The 25,344-nt window shown below is 38.3% G+C and overlaps 1 protein-coding gene across 1 annotated transcript in view; it reads right to left on the bottom strand.

The window, feature by feature from the left end:
- The window catches only part of ABCD3 (ATP binding cassette subfamily D member 3), a 32,672-nt gene extending 11,614 nt beyond the window's left edge, over positions 1–21,058 (bottom strand). The window contains exons 1-7 of the mRNA XM_074876550.1: positions 20,872–21,058; positions 7,248–7,284; positions 5,289–5,390; positions 3,600–3,688; positions 2,635–2,704; positions 1,670–1,767; positions 893–1,016 (exon numbers count right to left, since the gene is read on the bottom strand). Of these exons, the coding sequence (XP_074732651.1) occupies positions 893–1,016; positions 1,670–1,767; positions 2,635–2,704; positions 3,600–3,688; positions 5,289–5,390; positions 7,248–7,284; positions 20,872–20,984 (633 nt within the window). The 5' untranslated portion in view covers positions 20,985–21,058. The remainder of the gene's footprint in view (positions 1–892; positions 1,017–1,669; positions 1,768–2,634; positions 2,705–3,599; positions 3,689–5,288; positions 5,391–7,247; positions 7,285–20,871) is intronic.
- Positions 21,059–25,344: the final 4,286 nt, after the last annotated feature.

Below are 25,344 nucleotides of genomic sequence, written 5' to 3'. Positions count from 1 at the left end.
TGGTCCAGAACCACAAACCACCCCAAGAACAGTCATTGCTCTGCACAATAGTGGTTAACCTATTATATAAACTAAATGCTAAAACAAAAGGAATCTCAGCCACATGACACTTCCCTGAAAACATTCACTCAAGAATTGAACATAAAAGCATCATGATCTTCAGATAAAGTACATACTGTATAAAAAAGTACTTCACTATTTTATGTCTGTAATCACACACTGCTCACTAAGAAAAGTTGGACTAGTCCCCATGATTACTTAACTGAAGTAACTGTGAGAAATACTGAGCAGGATGATGCCATATAGTTGGCTATGTACCTGGGAGAAGCAATATTCCAATTTGCAAGCATCCTGTTCCACTCTCCCTCAAAGCTAGCGCAGCTGAACTACAGGTTTTGTAGCCAGAAGTCTTTGAACACATCAACCTGTATTTTGCTTTATACTTCTGCTTGTATGAACAACATAGCATGAAAAAAAAAAAGTATTCTACAGTGTTCTACTTCATTATCTAAACCCCCTAAAATTTACACCAGAAACAGAGGGAAATGCTTATTCAACCACACCTCCCTACCCAAAATAATATTCACACATAACTAAAAGTTAGCCAGTCGTTTTTTTCCGAAACCTAACTAGCTGAGAAATTGTACTCATCACTGTTCAACTGCAAAAGAACATGCTACATTTTTTAAAAGAAAATTTAATACAAATTATAACAACCTGCAACGGTGCTTTAGCAGAGGTCATGGAAACCACATGGTGTGAAGCGATACAATATCAGAAACACTTTATTTAGCACCATACTCCAAGCAATACACATAAATGCAAGCAGTTGTTTTGAGCTCTGACATCACATCCTAAATGTCCACAGCTATTAGTCTCTGAAAACGCTTACCTTGCTAAGGTTCGAGTATAGGTCCACTACACTGTTACAGAATTTTTCCACATCCTGTGTAAGGAGTTGATCTGGATTAGCTATTCTGTTGTCCAGATTTCCCATTTTGTAGTACGTATAAGCTCTGAAACAAAACAATAGCTAAGTGGCAGGAAAAAATTAATTACCTAGGAAAGTATTGGAACACCTCTGCTTCATACAACTGAGATGGAAAGTAGTGCAAATATTAAATAACCGTATGGAGTCAACACAGTTTGTGTTTCTGCCTGACATTAAATCCTGCAGAACTGTTTAGGCTCCAGGATGTCATATAGTTGAAGCTCAGGCCCATGCTCCTCTATGCACTGCTGTTTCATTTAGCATTAGAAAACCCTCACGAACTCCGCATCAGCATACCTGACAACCAAAATTCAGAGCAGAAGGGCATAAACAGCTACTCAAGTTCACGCATCCAATTCAGTCTGCAGTATTATTAGCACTATATGAAAGCAACTCAAGTACTCTGGAAGCTGACCCAGTATTGGAAGCAGTACAGTGCCCTTTTTTTTTTCCCCTCCAATTGAGCCAACTTTGCTGTCTTTGTATCTGTGCCATATACAACCTGGATAAGGCACTCATTCTTAACTGCAAGTTAATAGCAACGAAAAACCTTTCTAAACAGTACACCTAACCTATTAAGCACCTTGCTACCTTCTTACTATGTACTTAAAATGATTTGGTCTGATTTTAATCAATTTAGTTTTTACAACCTTTAGACATTAACAAGGTGTTACTTACTTAAGATATTCCTCATAGAGGTATCTGGTAAGTCTTACTCGGAAGCAAAGTTTCAATTCATTTAGACCATACTTCAGGAAGTTATTCACTAAAGAGATCTAAAATAAGAGACAGTATTTCAATATTTACGTAACAAGATTTAATATACTTAGATCAGTTTGCAGCATAAGTTGTGCAAACACTTTAGAACAGGTGAACTCTCCCCTTGAAGTCAGTAATACTATTAATACACCTAAGACCAACCACATAACATCTGCAGGACCACTGATTATGTTTCTGTCTACATTTTTCAAAACTCCAGTTCCCAGTGGATCCCACCATATCAAAAGATTTAATATAAAACTATGTTCATATAGCATATCTTCAGCTCTTCTGATAAGCTCTAGAAGAGAGTCACCATTTGACAACCACTACCTTATGATCAATTCGTTTCTAAATCTATTGTACACCAGGCACATTATCTATTAGGTAGTAAGAATTATTTTTATCTGGTGCAGGTCAGAGATGTTGACAAGGTGAAGGAAAGTTAAAGGGTGGAAAAAAAATATAACAAATCTCAGAAGAAGCTGTAAGAAATACAAAAATTAATTACTAAAAAGGAATCTTCATCTTCAATGGCATCAAAAGAATCCCAAACCTACAATGTTGAAACATCATCCAATCCATAAGATGTTACTATGCAGTACTACAGATGGCGTATTAAGCTATCAGTCAAAGTTTCCATCAACAAAACCAACCTGAAAACCTAGACATATCTGCCAGAAAAACAGAGGCAATCAATAAGGAAACATGCTGATAATGCACACACTGGAGCCAGAAAGTTACATGCATCTTAATACAGACCTGCACGTAAACCAACTCATTTTCATGGGTTTTATGACACTTACTTGAGATCTTTTTCTCAAATTCTGAGTTTACATTTAAAGCATCTTCTACTAAAAGGCCAGCACAAGAAAAGCACTTACAGCAGGCATTGCGGCGATGAAGTTGAACAAGTATCTCTTGAAGTCTTTTCTGCTGCGGCCAATGATAGCACTGTAAATGACCACCAGCTAAGAGTCAGTTACAAGAGAAACAAGAAAGTACAAACTAGCATGTCTTAAGTGGATAAATTCTCAGTGGACCACACAGAGGAAAAAAAAAACAACCCAAATCATCGAGGAAATCTGTAGTATCAGCTGTAGGATCAAGTATGACAGACTTCTTTAAGTTAAGTGGTAAGTGACAGACTAAGCAATTATCTCCCTTCTGTTCCTACAGTAACTGCATTCACGGTCACAGAATGCCAGTTCCTTTCCTTCTTTGCTTTCCTAGATTCTCGTAAGAGAGAAACAAAGCAGTCCCTCCATTCTACAAAGCACTGAAAGTCTCTCCTAAAATACAATATCATTCTGAATTCACACTTCAAGACAAATTCTGACTTCCATCAATTAGCAACAAGAGCAACAAGAATAATCAGACGTCTAGAATACACTTTCTAAAACAGTAAGACTGAAAGCATTGTGTTTATTAATCTAAAGAGCAAACAGCTCAGTAGGAAGAAGTAACAGTACTAATATCCAAGCAATATGTCTGAGCCTATGACATAGAACCACTATGCCGCTATTCTGAAGTGCCCTCTTGGACATTCAGATCAACATCAGATTTAGTCTTCAGTGTACAAAAGGTGACCAAAAGAACTCATAAGTAAGTAAGTTTTGGTTAAAAAAAAATAAAATCATGTCCAACAGCAGAAAAACAGTTGATTGAAATTTAATTTTTTTTCTTTTAAAAAATATAGGGATTCTCCCCCACCAAATTGCAATTAAATCAGTTTTCCAACTGTTTTATATAAATAAGCAAGCTATAAAATGTCTGAATGTGTTCTGACAGACTACCTTCTCTGTTAAACCTGAGAAAGAATGTTTAAAAATAACAAGTTTATAGATACCTTTCAATGACTGTTCCATTTTGAATCATCCAAATATCACAATACGTGCGGACTACCAGCATCACAGCAATAAGCAGCAAATAACCTGTCTAGTACAAAAATAGAAGTGTAACAGTTAAACAATGGATAAAATTCACCACTCTTTTCTAGCAACTGGTCCAACCATATCTAACAGAAAATTATTACCCTACTGCCCCCAGCTAATCTAACATTTGCTTACTTTGCAGGAAACACATTAGCATACAATATTTTTAATAAAATACTGATTACATTTTTATGGAGAAAGTTTGTCTTTTAAAAAGCTGTATTTGGTTGATAGATATCCTGGACACATCCTATAAGATGAAGGACTGCAGGAATAAAGAATTTACTGCTATTCTGAGACACCTTTCTGCTATAAGCATAGGGTCATATAGGTTGTAAGGGACCTCTGAAGGCCACCTACTCCAAGTCCCCACTCAAAACAGGGCCACTAGTAACCAGTCACCAGTCAGACCTTGTGTCATTGATCAAAAACCTTTAAGCCCAACAGTCCAGCCAGTTTTTCATCCACTGTCCACTCATCCAGCCAATTCAGTTTGGCTATCAACATCCTAGGGGAGACCTTAGTCTCAAGGCCTCGCTAAAAATCAAAGTATTCAACATCCTATGTTCTCCCCTTATCCACACAGCCAGTCATCTCATCACTGAAAGCAATCAGGTCAGTAAGGTGTGATCTGCAATTCATAAATCCAGGCTGGCTGTTTGCAATCACCTTTTTGTCCTTCATGTGGCCTAAGTTAGCTTCCATGAGGATTTGCTCACAGCCTTACTAGGAATCTGGTGAGGCTGAGAGCCTATAGCTCCCAGTATACTTGTTTTCGAAGATGGGAGTGATGTTTGGGTTTTGGGGGATTATCAGTAACCTCTTCTGATGGCCATGACCTTTTGAAGATGATGGAGGCCAGCTCTGTCAGGACTCTCAGAGGCACTCCCATCCATGCTTCTACCTTCCATGTACATCCTTTTTGAAAATGAACTGTCAAAGGTCCCTGTTCATCCAGGCTAGCTGGCTGCCACGTTTGCTCTACATTCTATATATTGGAATTCATTGCTTTTGTGCCTGACCTGTGCTGAAGTCCTAATACGTTCATTGCTTAAGTTCTGAGCTCAGCTAATGCTCTTTTAGAAAAATTTAAGTGTCCTGGAAAGCATGAGAAAGATGCTGAGGCAAACAATTTTATCTTGCTAAACTCTAGCCTGCATAGCTTTCCTGAAATGATGCTAACAGACTTTTTGACAAATTCACTTTCTAATAAGGGTTGGCCTAGATATGTTACAAAAACAAAATTATGGATGAACAGCATGCTATTTAAAGACAGGAAGCATGTGCACAGAGAAGCATACTACCTTGCATCAAATCAAGCAAAACCTGGATGCCCTTTTAAAAGATATGCTACAGACAGTAGGTATTAGCTGACAGCAAATGGCTTATCTTGTAATTGAAACCAGAATGCAACTTTTTAGTGATCTAATAACTGAACATACATGTAGATTTTTATATTAATATCGTGCTATTTTAAAACATGTAGTACAATTTAGTCCTATTCAAGTAAAGTATATGCTTTTGTTTAAATTCTGATATAATTACAAAAGAAAACTTGACTCTAAAAGTGCTCATTTCTATTTGTGACTGAAGGCAATTCTTACCTCTTTACAAAGTGTTCTAGGTACCATTATTTTCAGGATTCGACATATTCTTGCAATAAACACTCTGTCCACCATTGCTCGCTCCTTCTTTCCCTCTTTTGGCTGCATATAGAACAAGTAAAACAAGAAAAGTGAGATTTTCTCGGTAATGTATTATTTAAATGTTCATGTGATATTTTCCCTATACAAGTTATTTACAACTACCTTCCTTCTGCAGCATTTGCAATATTTCCCTCCAATTTCAGACTTGCTCACACAAGTTAAATGAAATGTAAGAATCGGGAGCGTATGCCCTCACATCTAACAGAAATCCTAAGAGAACAAAGCTATCAAAACAAATTACAATAGGAAGTAGCTGCCATGATACAAAATAGTATTTATTTCAAATCTGTGTTAAAAGTGATACACAAACAATGCAGATCACAGCATTAAAACATCCAATTACAAGTTATAACGCAATCTGCCATCTCTTAACATTGCTTGTCCCTAGAAAACACCATCAGCCAGTACTTTTAAAGATGCCTTCCATCATTTGTCTAGACCATCAATGGTTTAAGCTTGACTGTACAGCCCAAACTTGTTTCAAGTGAAACCACAATTTATTATTCCTTTACTTCTAAAAAACAGCGCAACACGCTTCTAGAAAACTTGCACAAGGAGCCCAACTTAATCTCTTCACTACTGTTTACATATGCAACATGATGGGCAACAAGTGCAAGCTTGCAATTTGCAAACACAGATTTAGTCTAAACACTTTGTGAATGAGCCTACACCCATTTTTCATGGGATGCAGTCAACTATAGTCCTGCCCTTTTCAAAAAACTATATCAATGCAAACTACAGTTAAAAATTCTAGCCAGATAGGATGCTGTATTTTAGTTAAAAATTATTTACACAAAAATCCAAGCAATCCCAAGAACTAAAGACTACTGTCCAGGTCTGATGAAGCATGATGCTACACATTATTGCTTTTCTGTAACAGAAATGACAAGCACGTCTGATGTACGAAATTTCTAGAAGTATCTGACTGAACATATTTGATGTCTGAGCTGAACCTATTCCTCCTCTCTATTCATCTCTTCCCCATTTCTACTTCTGTGTTGCACTTATGTTAATTCCATTATCTTCTTTCCCAGAAGTTTTTTTCCTTAAGAATTAATTCCTCATTCAGTATAATTATACCCAACATGGCTAAAAGAAAGCTAGTTACAATTTTTACAAATAGGTATAATTATGGAGAATACAAGTGTTTATGACAGACAGTGCAGTCAAGGCCTGGCTAGAAGCTAACGTGATGCTTGCATACACCTTTATATTTATCCAATGGAAGCCTTTTCTTATGTTTTCAGCAAAGATGGAAGTACGTGGAAGAGTTCATACCATCATATGACCCAATATTTCTAATCATGGGCTCTGTCCTTTGGGCTGTCGTATTTTATTTGCAAATGAAGCAAAAAACTTGGACTTAAAGGCCTATAATATATTATTTTCAAATAAATTAACTGACAAAAATACAAAAGACCAGGGAAATGACAAACCTCCTACCAGAAGTTTGAAGTGCTTTTTAGAAATTGCCAGACTCCGCACCTTCTTCCATACTTTGTTATTTTAAATAAGAAGCAAATACAAGTCATACCAAATCTACAGGCGACTGTTTGTTGTTATGCATACAGCCAAACTTACACCACTAGTCCTTAAAACATTCATAAAGGACAAAGAGATGAAAAAGCACATGGCACCCATCAAGCACATATCATTATGCAGTCAAACTTCAGCCACGTCTGATTAACCTGATTCTTCCATTTGTTTCACCAATGCAAGTCTGGAAGTATCAAATGACATTTGCACCATAGCCATCATTCTGTCCGAAATGAAACTACAATTATGAGACTTAAAGTTAAAAAAACTCCTACTATTATTTAAAATTATTAAAAAGATATTACATAAAGAAAGAATTACCTCATTGTTCTGCAATGCTTGTTTTCCACTTCTTTTACTGTAGAGGAAAAAATACAGTATTTTGCTTGTTATTAACACACATTTCTTTGTCTTGATCTCTACACAGAAGAGACAAAAAGGAAAGCTTGGGATTATATCCCTATCTATTTCTTTCAAAGCAAAAGATGTCTTTTTACAATGTCTTCACAGCAGGGCTACCTTTTATGTCAAACTTAAGTGCTATTTTTATACAATTTCAATGAAACCTTACTCCTTCCAGCATTCAGTAGGGAAACTAAGCCTCCCTCTTTCGTCTCTGAGTTTTGCTTTGCCTTGGCTTCTGTACCATGAACTCCTAGTGTTTTGCGTTTCTCACATATACTTTGCAAGCATGGCCACATGGTTCCACTGACCACATATGAAAACTACACGAAAGCAGATTCAGCAATCCAAGCAATCCAACTTTGATGTTTCGCACCATCTGCATAAGCCAAACAGATTTGTTTTGCATTACAGTTGACTTTCAAATAACACATTTTACTATATATAAATATTATTTGTTCATAAATATGTGCTGCAGGGGAAAAAAGTCAGATCCTATGAAACCAAGTTCCTGCAAAGGCATGCACTGAAATGGGAGCTAGTTTTTATTCTGCCCTTTTCCCTTCCCTTGCATTTTACAGAACAGTTAGAGGAAAAGTATTTATCGACTACTGCTAAACAAACATTCAAAAGTACAATACTATTCTCCTTCCTCTCCTTTTAAGAAAGACAAGCTGACATAAGACAGTTCTAGCTTGTCTTTTCTTCCTTTCTGAACATTCAAGCTTCAGATAAGCACATGAAGCATTTATGTAGTTTAAAAGGGACAGCTAACCATGTTAAATCGTAACCTACTATTTCTCAACCATCATACTAAAACATTGAGAGCAGGCTGCATTAAGACTACAGTATTCATATACTTTTGAGACAGCACCTAAAAAATTACAGGGAAGCAGAAACTATGAAAGGCACTGCTCCTGCCTACATCAAATCAACTGCAGGCTGCCACACAACCAGTTATCCCACAACTTTATCAACAACATCATTTCACACTTGTGCTTTTAAGCTCTGCAAAGAAAATATCTAGGATGAAACCATGCCTATTTTAATTTATGATTACTAGAAAGAACTATGAATGTCAGTGACCAGTGAAAAGAAACAACTTAATTATTATGGAAGGAAGAGGCAAGGTAGCAGAAGAATATGAGAAAAGAAGGGAAGGAGGAGACCATGAAAGTGAGAAGGGAGAGATGCCAGTTTAACAAGACCTTAATTAAAGGTAATGGATGACATGGAAGCCTGAGAGGAGAAGATAAAAATCTTGTAAGACTACTTGTGCAAAAGACAGAACAAAGAACTTGAAGGGCAGCAGAGGGCAGATTGGGGGAGAATAACTTACTAGAAGTTCAGAAGAGATATAACATTTAATCAGGCCATGATGGAAGTATGTCTGCAGAAATAGTAACAGTGTGCAAAGTCTAAGAAACAATCTAGTTAGAGACTACATCCTGGTGACATAGGAGCAATGTACTACTGGTACAACACACTTCCGAATACATCTTGTAACTTTTCAAAGTACAAAAGACTGACCTATTTTTTGAAGTTGTCCTTGAGTATGGATCAGACCAATCACATCTGGTTTGGGACTAGCAGAAAAACAGTATTCTTCGGTGTGAATAAATTGTTATCAAACTGTGTGGGCATTTCCCTAGATGACTCATGACTTGCTGTGATACAAAATGAAAGTATGCTGCTCTTCCAGATATGCTATAATAATTCCTAGCTTTGTTGCTTTAAGGCCTGCCAATGTTTGAAGTCACAACACTCATAATACACAACTACTTCAGCTTTAAAATGATCAGAAGTGAATACATTAAAATAGTAATATATTAAGAAGATGAGGCCCAGAATTATTCTGGCAGTTGAACACCTTTGATGTATTTATTCATACATTTTTTCCTACAGCAGCTGTTGAGAAATTCAGCAGCTGAAACTACGGAACTGAGTTGAAACTGATTATCCATTAAAGAGAAAGGACTGTTCAGAAATAGTGATCTTCTATTTAATTGTGAACTCACATTTAATTAGAATTTATATTTATGAAGGTTGAGATAAAAATCAAGTATTTGTATATTCAAAACCTAACGAAGAACTTTAACAATGTTTTGTTCTCTTTTTCTAAAAAAAATTAATGTAAGCTCAAAACAAGACTAATACTTCAATAATACTAATACTTCCTTGAAGCAATCATCTGTGAAGTATGGATTATCTAGAAACAGAAAAATAAATGGGGCTACATAGCGCCAAAAAATGTTGCTCTTGCTATTAAAAAAAAAGTAAACCATTGTTATTTTAACAAGTAAAAGCATTTTACTTGCAACAGAAGTCCACGCCATAGTTCTGCCTGGAATAAAACTTCCACAGGCTGACTACTGCAAAACTTTTCCTTCAAGAGTCTCATTTTTTCAGTCCGATACCTACTGGCACTACTCCAGGCTCCATTATACTATTGTAGACCTTTTTTTGTGATAATTGTGGTTGCATTCTCATTGAATTTAAAGACTAAATAACACCCTCAATTAGTCAGCAAGAATGCAACAAGACTATCTGGTTACAGCAGAGAGCTCTAACATTTGGAAGAGATTCAAGCCCTCTATTATTCCAGACCTCTCATTTACTTCACACTGGAGCATCACAAGCCTTACTGGTGAAGGAAGGTAAGTGCTATATGCTGTCCAAATTCTCTACTGCAAATAAATCCTCTGGTATAGAGGCCATTGTTGAGCAGCACAGCACAAGGACTGCTTGGAATAGAAACATAGGGCTGCCTTTTACTGCAATGTTAGCTTTAGTGATTACCCTATCCACACATATCGCTCTCCAGTTTGAGTTAACTGTGCTTTTTATTATCACAGGACTGCCCTGAAGCTCAAGAACTACTCATGCTTGACTTGGTGATGTGGTAACAGCTATGATACAGCTCAGGTTAGTACAATTCATCACATGCTTATTCAATCAATGTTACTACAATTCAGGCAGCTCCTATGAAATTGCAGAATAGCTCTACTTTTGAATTTTAGTATAGTTATTCTCACTTCATCACAAGGTACTCACAATGAAACCCTTCCCTGAGTGTGTGTATTGAGGCTGAAGCTGGACTGGCTGTGACAATTGAAGATCCCAAAGTAAAAACAACTTTCAGACAGTCTGAATGGGAATAACACTAGATTCAGTAGTGATGTGAAACGTGTCCCATAGGGAACGCATTTCTGTCCCTCTCTACCTCAAGGTCAGAACTGTGCAGTGACCGTTCATCATTAATTCCCCCCTTTTCCTTCTATATCAGAAAGTCCTGAGATTTTTCTACTGTCCTTCACTGGATTTGGGTTGCTTTTTTACTTCCAGCCATCAGTTCCCCTGAAGCATGAGATTTTATCAAACATAATTCAAGAGTTACATTACAGATACTAAGAGAATACAGGACCTTGCTTTAGGTGACCAAACAAAAACAAGGTACGGTGACAAAGTAAGACTACAAGAACAAATATTTGAAAGATGATTTTATGGCAAGGAAAAAAAAAAAGTATGGCATACACCATAAAACAATCTTATCCAGGAAAGTAAATTACTACATTTTTGAATTTACAAATGCCTAACTGCAGCTTAAAAATAATAATGCAATTTTAAACTGAACCATGACAGTTTACACATGTTGAGAGTATTTTGAAAGCAGGAGTCAAGCACAAATGAATACAGTAACATTTACTCAAAACTACACAAAAACTCTTATATTGAACTGCTCTAATTTATTTCTGAAATAATAAAACCTGTAGAAATATAAAAGCTAGCTTTCTTCCAAGCTCTTACTGTACCAATAAAATACAGAGTTGTATAGCAGAATTACTTAACTTACTAGAACTTATCTCCAATGTCTGCTTGCTTTTCAGTTTTTCCACATAGAAGATGCTTGACTGAAACTAAGTTTACTGCCAGGGAGTTATGAAAAAAGACCTGACAATACAGTAATGAAATAACAGATTCATTAAGTAGCAAGTAGATGATGGGAAGACTCTCACTTTTGAGCTTCCTTCATGCCCTCACAGGCAAGGAGGGGTGGTGATGGTGAGGTTTTTGAAAAGCATTACCCAAACAATATATAGAAAAAATATAAGAATTATGGTACTAAAATATTTCTAACACTGAGTCAAATCTATTTATTTGGATAATAGTTCTGGATAAGGATAGGAACACAGAATATTCCAAGACAAAAGAACACTTAAAAAGTGTTTCTGCATAGTTTCTTTACAATTTTTACATTAGAAGTCTTAATTATATACAGCAGGTATTACTATTACACTAGTCGAGTCTTTCTCCAAACTTCCGCAGTCTCAGGCTTAAATTTTAAAGCCATCAGTAAGTCAAATTCTACTTTCAAAATCAGAACTTCATCCACAGATCACCATGACCAATGCAGCAATCCCTCTGCAGCAATGCAGATCACAAAGCCAAGAACAAATCATGTGGAGTGAGACACAAAGTACTTCTGATTCAGATGATCAATCTATGGAATAGACTTCCAGAATACCTAGACTAAGTAATTCTGTAAAAATCTTCCTCTATATTGGGCACAGGGAGAGAAGGAGCTTCTATAAAGACTAAGTCCTATTAAAATAATAATAATTAAAAAAACCACAACTTTCATCTGCTTCACGTGACCATCTATGGTAATAAAATATAAAGATCAGCATGAGTTTAATCTACATCAATTTTAATGGTGTTTCCTCTGACTGCTACCTTCATGCTAATCAAAACAAAGCATTCTTTCAAAATGATCCTCTGTGCTCACAGTGTTTAAAGTCAGACTCAAATCAAACTAACACTTCAGTGACTACAATAGGTGTACATGAAAAGTCACTTTTAACTACAGCAATGTCTTAGACACTCCTTAGCAAGGTTACCATTTATGACAGGGAATACTACGATTGTTGTTGGACCCCCAGTATAAAAAAAATAAAATTGATGAACTTGAGCAGGTTCAGCAGAGGGCCATCAAGATGCTCAGGAGGATGGAACACTGGCTCTGTAAGAAGCAGCTGAGGGAAGAGGGCTTGATCATACTGGAGAAAAAGCAGCACTGGGAAAACCTAATAGCAGCTTTCCATTACCTCAGAGGCCACTGAGGAGACGGAGCCAGACTCTTTACATGGGCACACAGCACAAGAAAGAGAGGCAACAGATGAAGTGACTGGGGAGATTCTAGCTGAATATAAAGAGAGAAAAAAAATTAAAAATTAGAAAAAATCACTATTACAATAACAGAGCATTGCAATAAGTTGTCCAAAGACGGTGGAATCTGTCATTGGATGTTTTCAAGATCTGAATGCACAAAGCCCTCAACAACCTGGTCTGAATGCAGATCCTGCTTTGAGCAGACACTTGGATTAAGTGACCTCCTAAATCATTCTAAGAGTTTAGTTTTTTAAAAAAAAAAAAAAACACCAAACATGAACAGGCTAGAGATATAATGGGACATGTATCACCTGAAGAAGTTTCAGGAAAAGCTGCATCTCATATGTAGTCTGCTTCACATTCACATTATTTAACCACACAGAGCTTTTACAGCAAACATACATGCAACAAGCAAAGAAAGGTATTAGCAGTACTGGGATGACACAACTACACCAAACTTTTCATTCACCCATGCACGGTAACTGAATAGCAACTTGCTAAAGATAAGTAAATAGGCAAGTACTTACCTAATAGACAGTTGGCAATACAACAAAACACCCTTCCCCAACATTGAGAAACATGATCAGCCAAAACCAGCAAGATGTTTTAAAGAAACTAATAGTTTCAGGACTTTGTACAGGCATTTGGCAGCTGATCCTACTTTGAAGCCAGCAGCATAGCACAGGGGGTAGGCAGAAAACTTGATGGTAATACCATGCAGTTTCAGTCTCCAAATAAGTGTTGGTCACAGCACTCAGTCTTTGGGTTTAACTCTTATTTCTGTACCAGAGAAGCTATTCTCTCTAAAGAAACATGCAACAATGGTGGTTACTCAAAAAGGATTATCCTCAACACTAATGAAGAAGACAGTGATTTGAGGAACTAGGAAAAGCCTCCAAGAGGCCCTTGAGTCTAGTTATTCAAAGGTCTCAGGACTACTACTAGTTCTGTGGTATTTACCAGCAAACAGGAAAAAGTTAAAGGATTACTATCTCTAAAAATACCTGTCTCCCTCCAGTACAAAGTTCAGTGGAAGCAATCTACATTGAGCTAAGCATAACAGGGATTGCAGATGAAGAGAGAGATAAGCAAGACTTCCAGTTTAATGACAGGTGAAAAGGAAATAAGGGTTTGAAAATGTTATGCTGTACTTAACTGCAAAAAAAAAAAAAAAAAAAGGAACAAATTTCAGGTCATGCTACCTTCCTTCTGTAGAGTAGGATTAATAGCTTCTGCTCAAACTAGTGCAAAGGAAGAGTATCTGTTTCAGGGTTTAGTGGATCTTTTCAAAGAGTTATTACCTCTACGCAACCTTTGTATTTGTGTTTTGCAGACCTTACATTCTAGAATGGCACTGGGCAATTTTCATAGCTTTAAAAAAAACACACAAGATAATTATTTTGTAATAGTTCATGATTATTCGTGCAGTTTTCAGGGTAGCTTTGCTGTCAAGATACTACTTCAACATTGTAAAGATAGAACACAATTCAAATGACTAAAGATGGAATGCAACGACGTATCTTGTTACAGTGTGAAGAAATAACAGCTATAAGGAGAATAGCATAGTGCTGCTCATAGCACACTCATTAGTAGATGTAGCTTCATACTGCATACCCCACACAGAGGAACAGAGCAACAGTACAGTTATTTCAGGTCAAGGGCAGTAACCTTACTCAAAAACCTGGGCACAGTCCAAAAGCATGCCCATTTACACAGTACACCCTGAGCACACACAGAAACCAAGAGCACAATTTTCTTGGCTCCAGGTTGGTGGCTAGTTGTAGCATAACCAAAATAATGAGGGGAATGCATTCAGGCAACCAAGAAGGGGACTCTGAGAAGGTCAGAGATAGCTATGTCACTGCAAGCTGGGGCTCTGAATTGCTCAAGCTCAGGAACTTTTCCACAAACATTTGAGAAGGCAAAGCAGAACTGTTGTAGAAGAAATTGTAAGTCTCAGTAGAAGTCTGCACCTCGATAACAAAGTAACATGTAAAGAAAAACCTTAGATCTGTTAGTCTTTCCATAAGCTTGTCCTCTGGCCTGAGTTATGGCTCTCCCTTATGGATAACAGTGGAAAAAGACTTCTAGCTAGTTCCCTGAAAAGTGAAAAAGAAAATAGCTTCACACTGTTACACACACTTACACTAGATCTTGGCTTAGACAGCAATCATTTTATGCAACTTAATAAGCCAGAAACCACTAATTAACTACCCGGGCCCAAAACAAAGGAGGTCTGAACGCTAGGAGTAGGGCTGAGTCATCTGGTTTCTCCTGTCTCCATACCCTCCAGCTGAACACAGGTTTTCTGAGCCACAGGCAGGTTTTTCTACAAGATTAGATTTTAGATGCATTTTCCAGTAATCCTATCTGTATGTTTTGTCTTTTGTTTATTTTGGTTTTTTTTTTAAATGCTAGTGCACATACAGCAACTAGTGGACTGAACAGTCACATTCAGGATAAACCTACTTTAACGTAGTTGCATAGAGGTTTGGGGGGGGTTTGGGGATTTTTTTTTTTTTTTTTTTTTTTTTTTTTTTTACACCTGCCACCTTTTCACAAAGCAGCACAGGTTCCCTTTAAAGCTTTAACATACATTCAAGCAGTCCATTAATCTGCAGCAATATAATTTCACCCTTCTTGTCAGTCATGGGGGACTAGAACAGCTCCCTTCATGCAAAGCACACTAGCAAGACTCACCCAAACATCTTCAGAACCTAAAGAAATGAGGCAAACTAATAAAAGAAAATAATCAACTAAATATACAAAAACTGAATAAAAATGCATGACTTGCTTCAAGTTACAACTGCCACTTGCTATGTTGAAATTTCTGCGTTATATTTGAAAGCTCATCCAAGTTTGAACATATGTCTATCATTTCTGATCGTACTTGTATCAATCACCGCCAAACTGTAGGTTCGTGGGCAGTCCAGCTGATGACATAAACAGAACATCTACTTCCACTCTGTCAGAAGAAAAAGGCTGAGAAGCCCAATGACAGGCAAGCGCACAGGTCATGTGTCACCCAAGATGAACTGTGTAAAACCCTATTTGATATACACTGTGTCAACAACTCTGTTGACCTCTCTCAACTCAAATGAGCCTCTCCCCTTGCTTTAGGCATGTCTAACCTCCAAAGACCCAAGCATACATTGCTCTTATGCATTTTTTCTCTCTCCACAGGAGGGATGCCAAACACTTGGGTTTCAGAAGTTCAATTTATACAAAATTAAAATGTCCATACCCTAGCATCCTCTTGGATTTTAAGGGACACAGCTGAATGACAGGAAAGGCCAGTGTATCTGGGAGCAGATGCTAAAAATCTTTTGTCACCTTTCCATATATTACAAATCCTTCCTGCGAACTCCATTCTGTTTATTCCCTTTCCCTAATCTTGCTGTTGACATTAATTACCTTCTATTACTCCTCTCAGTCCCTTCTTCCAGCAGAAAGCTGTATGAGTTAAATATCTTTTTGAAAGTAATCCAAGTTCATTCTCTACTTGTGTAAGTATTTTAAACTACATGGATATTCAGGAACAATCCTCACTAGAGGGATAACAGACAATATCCAGCTTGTTTATGCTATACCCCTTAAGGTTTTCTGAAGCAATCAAATCTTAAGCAAATGTTCTTGTTTAAGGGAGTAATGTCTAATATTCCAGACAAAGCTCATAAAACAGACATAGTATTAGATTTTTTTGGATGAAAGGTAACACAGAACTTCATTTTATTTTACACATGCTGTACATTACAGGCTTTTTTTTCATTTTGCAATACTATCCTGTATAACCCTATTTCAGCATTTACCATCTTTTTGAGTGTTTATATTAATATGGATTTATTGTCTTTGTTTAAAGAACTATGATGTTTAGGTGAACCAAAGCAGAAATGTAAAGGCTAGGAGGCAAGGGGATGAAAAAGAGCTCAGCACTTGAACAGTTTTGGCAATTTTTTGTAATATGACATAAATATGAACTACAACCCTCACTCATGCATTGTCAGTAAGGTTGAGATCATTTGTGTTCAATTAAAGTAGTAATTCATAGCAACAAACTGCTATACTCTGGTAACAGCAGCTGTTAAAAGAGAAACATTTGTTGTTTGTGTTTGCACACAACCAGACAGTACTAGTATTACAGCGCAAAACATTATTTAGGAAAATAGTGAAGATTGAAGTTTTATTTCAATACATGTTACTACTTGGGGGGGGAAAAAAGAAAAAAAAGAAAAATCCATTCCAAAAAGAAAAATCAGTCTTTTCATACCTTGCTCAGTGATGAAGTCTTGAGCATTAAACTTTTTTTTTTTTTTAACTGTCAGGGGACAAAGTACAAAGAATACTGACCTGACTTCTGCTGGTTTTCCTTCATTTTTCTACTCTATAAACCTTTCACTAATACTCAATAATGGAAAAAATTGAACCACTGGCCTTTAAAACAGATTTTACGAGTCATTTCCCTAAATGGAATCAACGTTTTCAACTGTCAAGACACTGATCATCAACGCTGGAGTCACTTCTGTTTGCAGGAATAGCTCATGATGGATTAAAGTCATGATTGGTTTTCCCTGTATCATATACGCAGGATAATGTACTTTTTCAAACAAGACAACTTCTTACAATTCTTAAAAACCCAAATAGTACAACTGAAGTCATAATTTCATTTACATATAACAACTTCGCCCCTCCCAAGAAGAAATTAAGTTTTTCCAAGGAAACAGACTTTTTGAGGACTCAACTCAAATAGAGAAACAGTGCATTTTTCTTTCCATGCTTTACTCCAAGGAAGTAGCATGGAACACTAACAAGTTACTATAAGCAAACAGTTCTATGTCAATCGATTTTGGAGGATTTTAGAAAGTGATGGTTAAAATATATTGTAAACTGCAAGTGATAACCACTTCTCAGTTCCACAAAACTGATGAGTGATGCAATAGCTCTTACAGAAGAACATCTGTGAGTAATCCAGCTAGCACTAATTAAGTGATCTTTGACCTACTAAGGTAAGTTAGCATAACATATACAGCTTAATTATTCATACATTACTACTTGAAATGAGTTGTACTGGACCTTGCCCCTATTGTCTGACAGTAGAAAAGTAGGTGAAAGTTGCCTCCTCTTTCCTTCCTGCTATCACTTCTATAACCGATTATTCTATATCAAAATTAACACACTCAATATGAAAAGTCTGTATGAGATAACTTTTGTTACACAAACACATTTGATTTGCTGAAAGAACATTTTTAATTTTTTTTGAAACATGTTATTTTACTTTTCAACTTTAGCCAGCAGTGATACTGAACTATTGCTGACATTCCAGCAAAACTTTTAAAAAAGCACACAAAATAAAGCAGAAAACAGACAGTTATTCCAGGAACACATGATATAGTAGCCTATTTTATTCTGAACATAGAAGTATGTAGGAGTATGTATACTTAAGTGTGTATTCTTAAATAAACTATGAGAGGAAGTAAAAAGTTTTGCAGGTAAAGTTTACAGTTGCACTAGAACACTTCCATGGTTCACTTGCATGTTAAGGCCAGTGTTTTGCCATTTATATTCAAATCTGCAAATTCACCTTTGCCCTTAGGAAGATCAAAACTAGAATTTCACCCTCCAGAACTCAAGAAGCTGAAATTCATCTCACACTAACATGACACAACATTTTCAGGCACTATATACCAAGGTTAACAAAGGAATTCACGCATATAAAACTAAATCACCACTATTCCTCCCATATTTTACTCAGCCTCAAGAAACAGATGTATTACCAGTCCTCTTCCAGACTATCTAGATTGGCAAGTGAAATTCTTCTTCGTAGAAATAAGTAAACAGATTTAAGACAGCCATACGCTTCCCAACTTCTCCCTCTTCCCAAAGAGGCAGAGAGAAATACAACACACAAATTAGAGGGTACACCAGGCCCTGGAGATTTTTATTATTACTGTACAAAGCTTTACCACTTGTTATTATATGTCAGCATCATATACCAGCACACGTATGCTGGAATATGTGAAGATTTGGCACAATGACAATACTTCCCAAAAGTATGCTATAATTTACATTAGCAACAAAGCATTAAGAAATTAATGATACATGAACTAATGAGACTAAAGGAGGATGAGGCAATGGTAATAACTGGATGCTTTTGTCTAGGCTGGTGGCATAGGCAATGTAGCTTACCTACTGCCAAGTCTTGATAGGTAGCATTCTGTAAGGCTCCTGTCTGCCCCACGGAGAAACATGGACAGAAGAACAAAGACCAATGGGCAAAACCCATCCTCAAAAATAGTATTCAAGTAGCAGCACAGCTATTATTGAAACAACCGAATGTTGGATGTTACAAGTTTGGAATCTATGGCCACAATACAGTATCAGTAGTAAGACAGACCTAAACTGTGGAGGGACTCAAAAGTGTAAAGCAACACACAGGAACAAGTGGAGCAATCGTTTGCAAGCATGGTACTTATTTTAGCAACTGCATTTCTAATAGATTTGAGAAAGCAAAATGGCTTGAGAGAGGAAGATGACAGAAGTAAAGGACAAGGTATCAGAAGGACTGCAGTACAGATAGAGGAAAAGGGACAGTTCAGGTCAGGCTCTCACAACTCCAGTCAACTGCTGAATTAGCTGGAACATAATTCATAAGCTATCTCCACTTTCCAATTCTCACTAATCTTGCAGTACTGTTTGGTCCACCTAATATATACGAATGTCTCATATTTTTAACACTGTACCCAGCAAAATCAAAGATTCATACTGAAAGGACACACTCCAACTATAGTCTTCAGCATTAAGGCTAACGCTCACTTTCAGTGTGTTGACTCTCAAGCTAACAGATGCATTGTCACTGTCAAGTCCTACAGATCAACATCAGAAGTTTTGCAAACAAAACAGTTTATGGGGACAACCCAGGACCCACATTATATTTATTTCAGGGATAGGGAGATTACTCTGGACAAGTTCTAGCCTGCTCCTATCAACTGAATGCTACCAGTAGTGGGGATATACTAAATGCACTTCAAAACTATGCTGGACTTGCATCTACATTTGAAGATATGCTTCGATCTGAACATAATCTAGTTTGCGTGCTCTAAAGTCACTCCTTGGAGGCAGAGCAAGGTAAACATGGACAATTGGGAGATTCACTTCAAAACAATACTCTTGATCTGAATTAAAATGCAGATGTTCCCAGAACATCTGCATGGCCTATTCTTTCTTACAAACACCATTATAATATACTAAGTGTGAAAAATCTTGCACTACAGTGTCAGCAACTCTCCCAGCTCACCATTTTTACGATGTTCTATATAGCATTTCTCCTTTTTTATAATGGTATTTCACTAAATTAAGCAGAGATACCTGAAAAATATCATCCCTCCCTACAAGTTTGATAGAAGAGCAACTCTCAGCAATAGTTTGTGATCTTCTTGTTTATACTCTCATGCAAACAATGTAAAGTAGCAAATGCATGAATTGTCAGCAGCATATCAATTTCTGACATGTTATATGACAGTTACCTGACTTCATGAAGCTCTTGAAAATATCATGTATATGAAAGGAACTGGGTAAAATAAAACTGGACTGCTGCCTAATGACAGGTACATTATTACTTAAGTCTGTTGAGTAAATCCATTTCACCATCTAGATTTAGCACCAGGGTAAGTTTGCAGTGACTACACAAAGATCTAACTGTACTGGTGTAACATACTGGGTCTTCAGCACATGGTCAATAATCTAGAGCCACAAACACACTAAAATCATCAAAGGACTGAGTCTGAGGTATACTCTTCATCCACCACACTTTATGGTACCCAAGTGCTTCATAGATTAACAAATACACACCCTAGCACACGTCTACCAGTAAGGCATCCTCCCAGACAACATAACCAGACACTACCTCTTTGAATTTGTTATCCGTGTACCTGACTGCCACACGGCAGCGTTAAAACGACAGCTGGGGCCCATTATTTGCCTATGCAGATCGGGCGTCCTAGGACATCCCTAGAAGTCAACTGCTCGTTACTAGGAGTTCACAGTCGGGAAAATGGAGAAAACGCATATAATTTGAGTAAGAAGGTGGCGGTGGCCGGATACTCGCACAAGCGGCACCGACTGCACCTCAGGGAAGGCGGGAGGGGGAAGCAGCCTGACCCCTCTCCGCAGGGGCCACCTCCCCGGGAGAAGGGCGGCGGCCGCAGCGCCCCGTAACAGCGGGGACGGGGCTGCCCCTCCGGCACGCCCAGAGCCGACGAGGGCGGCCGCAGCTCCCGCCGGCCCCGGCCTCACAGCGCTCGCGCTGCGGCCGGACCCCAACGCCCCTCCCGCCCCAGGCCTGGCCCCGGCCCCGTCGCTCCCGGCCCTCCCCACTCACCCGTGCTGGGCCGCCGCCCGCCGCTTGTTGAGCAGGCAGAGGAGCGCGCAGGCGGCGGCGGCGCCGGCGATGGCGGAATGGCGCACGGTGAGGTACTTGCTGTAGGCGGCCATGGTACGAGTGCAGCCACCGAGCCGAGCGGAGCCGAGCCGAGCCGAGCCGGCGCGGGGAATGCCGGGAGGGGGCGGGGCTCGCCCGGCCTCTCCTCCGCCGGCGGGACGGGACGGGAGGGAACGGGACGGCCCGCACCGAGCCGCGCCGGGCTTCGCCTGGGGAGCGACGGCACGGGCAGGTTGTGCAACGGGGGCAGCGGTAATTAACGCGCATTCCCCACCTCCTACGCCAGCGGCCGCGCCCCCGGGGCAGGCGAAAGGAAAGGGGCGTCTTGTCCTGCGCTAGCGGGGCCGGGCCGGGCCGGGCCTGCCGCCGGCTGTTCCCGCCGGGAGGTCGGGCTGAGGAGCCGGGCGGCCGGACCCCCCCTCACGGCGCCTCAGCCTGCGTGTTAATTTCCTCAGGCATCGTCGGCTTAGTACCTCCTGCCGTGTGGGGCTCCGGTCATTGGCTTCCGGGGGGGGGGGGGGGGGGTCTTTGTGCAGGTGTACAGTGCGGTTTCTGAGTGTGAATTATGAATGCCATACAAACGTGGAGACAATACGAAGTAAACCTTTAATTAGAGCAAAGTTTTGCCACGCTGTCTGGGGTTTTTTTGGGCCGTGAGAGGAGCTGCCGAGATTGGCTTTCAGACAGAGTGGAATGAGTTGTCACCTGTGTAAGTTCAGGAAAACAATCCCTGTCGTGGGCAGAGCCACACCAGGTAGACCGGGAGATACCAGCCAGCCTTTTCCTACAAAACCAGTTCTACTTGCACAGGTGCTTTTTCCATCAGAGTTAACAACAGTTTGCCAAGTCATAGAATACCAGATGGGAAGGGACCTGAAGGACCTTTCTTGGCAAAAGCACAGTCTAGACAAGATGGCTCTGCACACTGTCCAGCTGAATCTTAAAGTGCCCAACGTTGGGGAATCCACCACTTCCCTTGGGAAATTATTCCAGCAGCTGATCGTTCTCATTGTGAAAAATTTTCCTCAAGATACACCAGTCGAGATACCATGCCAGCATAACTGTATTTACACTGGATCTTCACCCGTGGTCATATCCCTCAGACACCTGATAATGTATATGAGGTGGTTGTACTTTCTAGAGGAACTGGTCAGTTATGTGTTTGAAGTCTGTATTGGTGCAATGGTTAACACTGAAATGACAACACAATTTATCTGGTCAAACTTAAATGCAGATCAAAATGCTATTAGAATTAATGTATCTATTTTTAGTCGAAAAAAACGTTTTCATACAGGCTTTTAAAAACATTTTAATACCTTTGAATGTTGTGCTTTTGTTATTGTAGTATAAGAGTGTGTACATAGGTCAGTCCATTTATCGAGTATTCCTATTTCTTTCAAATATGTCTGCCTGGAGTAGCAGGGCTGAAGCTGCAGTTTGAGGAGAAGTAATCTCTGTTTCTTCATTGTGAATCACCACATATACTTTTATGTCTCGCTCCTTCTCCCCGTCCTTGGTATCAGGCATTTTGGGGTAAGTTTATGTTTTGATGTAAAAGCTGTAGTCTCAAAACATCAAATTGTTCACATTTCGTAGAGCACTAGTTCTGTGACCTTGGGCAAATCAGTAATCACCCTGTTTTAAAATATCTGCTGTACATTGGTGTTTAGGGAAAAAAATAATAGTAAACTATTTAAAGTGTTGCTGATCTTCAGGAAAATATACAGCAGAATCGCACAGCATTAATAAATTCATCTTGTTTTACAAGATGCATGTTTGTAAAAATATCTTGTTTTTTTAAATCTCAGATACTTTGGCAGTAGGTGAATGTGAGAAACTAAAAAGAGGTAGTTTCTTCATCAAAGTAAACTTATATTAAAATCATTACAAAAATGAAAATATCCAGAAGTTTTCAGGTTTACTGAATCTTTACAGTTTTGCTGTCTCCTTTTTATTCCCATATCTCTGCAGAGATCAAGAGCACTATGATACTGCTACACATTTCTTTACAAGTCCTCTTCCCTCCTTAAGCTTAGGCTGGTTGTACCCTTCCACAGAACTAGCTACCTAATACAGACTAACTTTGTTTACATACAATGTCGATCTGTTTTGGACATGCTGACCTTTGTTGTTTGCATGACTTGCGTTCTGCTATGTTTGTCTTCTGCAGTGTCCTTACCCCACTTTGAGGTTAGCCAATACCGTGTCCTATTACATATTTTATTTCTCTTCTAACTTTCCTTACATACACCTATCTTCTAAGAGTTTGCCTCATGCATCCAGTCCTCCACTCTTTCTTCTATTGCCTCCACTCTTGAATGTTGCTTTCTTTCAGAATAATTTTGTTAGCATGATTGATAATTGGGCACTTAGTTCAAAACATGAGATTTTTATTGATCCATTATTTCATCAGTTGCCAACACCACCCATGGCTAAGCATATCCGTGATAAAATCACCCACACTGATCAAATGCTTTTGAGACAAAAGCTTCTTTGTTCTACAACTTGAGATCTGCTGCATTTCAATACTTTATCCATTACAGCCATTTTGTTTTGTTGGTATTCTTGGTACAAGTCAAAACTGTGAGAGTTTTCCAAGTTAGCAAATAACAGCAACATTAATTCAAATGTATCTCAGATGTAAAAACCTAGAGGAGAAAAGATAGCTCAGAAGAAAACAAAGCAAAGAATACCATGCCTGTCACCTGTATTAATAATAGTGTGTGTAGTTTCTCTGAAGAAGCAAGATCAAATTGACAGCTGTGCTTTTAATATGGTCCATGATATGGTTCAAACTTCTTACTAGCTATGTAAGAACATCCATAGAAAACAAGCTATTTAAACTAGAAAGTGCAGTCTGGAGGACTGAAGCCTGTAGGAAGAAAAATGCATATTTACTATTAAAGCCTTAAAACTCCATAATGGACATCAGGAGACCTCATAACAGCAAGTGAGGCTATGGTCCCATGTCTGAAGTGTTAAGCAGCAGTATCTGCCTAAGCAGTTCTTCAAGTTTACAATTAAAAACCCAAAAAGCCTCCTTAATAAAAAGCAGTAATACAATTGCTAAACAGTTCAGATTCTCAAATCATGTCCTCAGTCAATCTTGATTTTAGCCAGTTGAGTTTTAAGGAGTCAGTCAAAGTCAGAAATATGAGAAATTGTTATGGAGTGAGTATTTTGTCCCATTAATAGTTATATGAATACATTTTTTTTTAAATGCAGTCTAGATTAACAAATAAGAAGATGCTCTGATTTGGTTTCTCTCAGAACAGGAAGAACCTGTATTATTTGCTGTTGGCACTTGGCATACAACACCCAACTATATTCTGAGAACAGCATATCATCTAATAGTTAAATGAAAAATCATGTTGTTTATTGTAGGTCCAATGTGACATGTATTAATATCATGGAGAGCAATTTACAAATGTTGTGAAAGGTGGCAAAATAATGAGATTAATTTATGTAAGTTGAGGTAAGCTGTAAAATGTAAACTGTACCATCTATGTTAGTTAGGTTTGAAGGTAATTTGTGTAGTGCTGGTCTCCATTCTGTAGATTTGCACTTGCTTAATTTTTAAGTCCATATAAATTCAGCAAGATTGTTCACTTGTTTAATGTTAAGTAAAGCACTATGATATTTGAAAACTTAATAACTAGTGGAGCAAGAAGGACAGTTCCCGGGATTGATGTGATCTCTTTTGTGAAATCCATGTTATCTCAGATATATCTTAGTTGTAGAATTTGGCATGGTTTGGAGGGAAATTAATAAACTGGTCTGTTAATGCAGTCATCAGTGTTAAGTGATAAGGTTGTGTCATTCTACTGAAGTGCTGTACCAGGGTATTAGTCTGTTGCTTGATTTTTAACAGAAGGAAATTATATGTCTGAAGTTGAGCTAAATTTAATTATGTATTAGTTCATATATGTGTGTATGTGAATAATGATATGGACTACTCCCAACGACAGCCTCATCAATACAGCTAATATCAACCAAATGAAATCATTATATGTTTAGTCGCTTCATACAACCTGAAACTCCAGTGTAGGTGAAGTAGTGTGGATATGGTATCAGCCACTCAAAATCAATAAGCCTCGACCTACATGAAACATATGCTGATTATAACACAGGTTTCATCTTCAGAGTGAGGTCTACAGGCTGGAATTGAAACGGACATAAGTTTTCTTTGATCTGCGGAACAGAAAAAGAAGACACGTTCCCATTTCTTTGTACTTCCTGTTTTCTTGTCCTTGCCCTTTTCTTACCCACCTCCTGCATGCCCCTCAGACGACTGGGATGTTACAGGAACTTAAGATGTGGGAAGGCAGTCTTTCTGAGCAGAAAATAAAATTTGGGAATAATGCAGAGAGAAGAAGATAAGGGGTATATAGAAAAAAAATTCTTAGAGAGCTT

This window comes from Strix uralensis, chromosome 8 (assembly GCF_047716275.1).
Source record: "Strix uralensis isolate ZFMK-TIS-50842 chromosome 8, bStrUra1, whole genome shotgun sequence".
NCBI lineage: Eukaryota > Metazoa > Chordata > Aves > Strigiformes > Strigidae > Strix > Strix uralensis.
The sequence above is the reverse complement of the archived record's forward strand: the minus strand, read 5'-3'. Positions and strand labels throughout refer to the sequence as shown.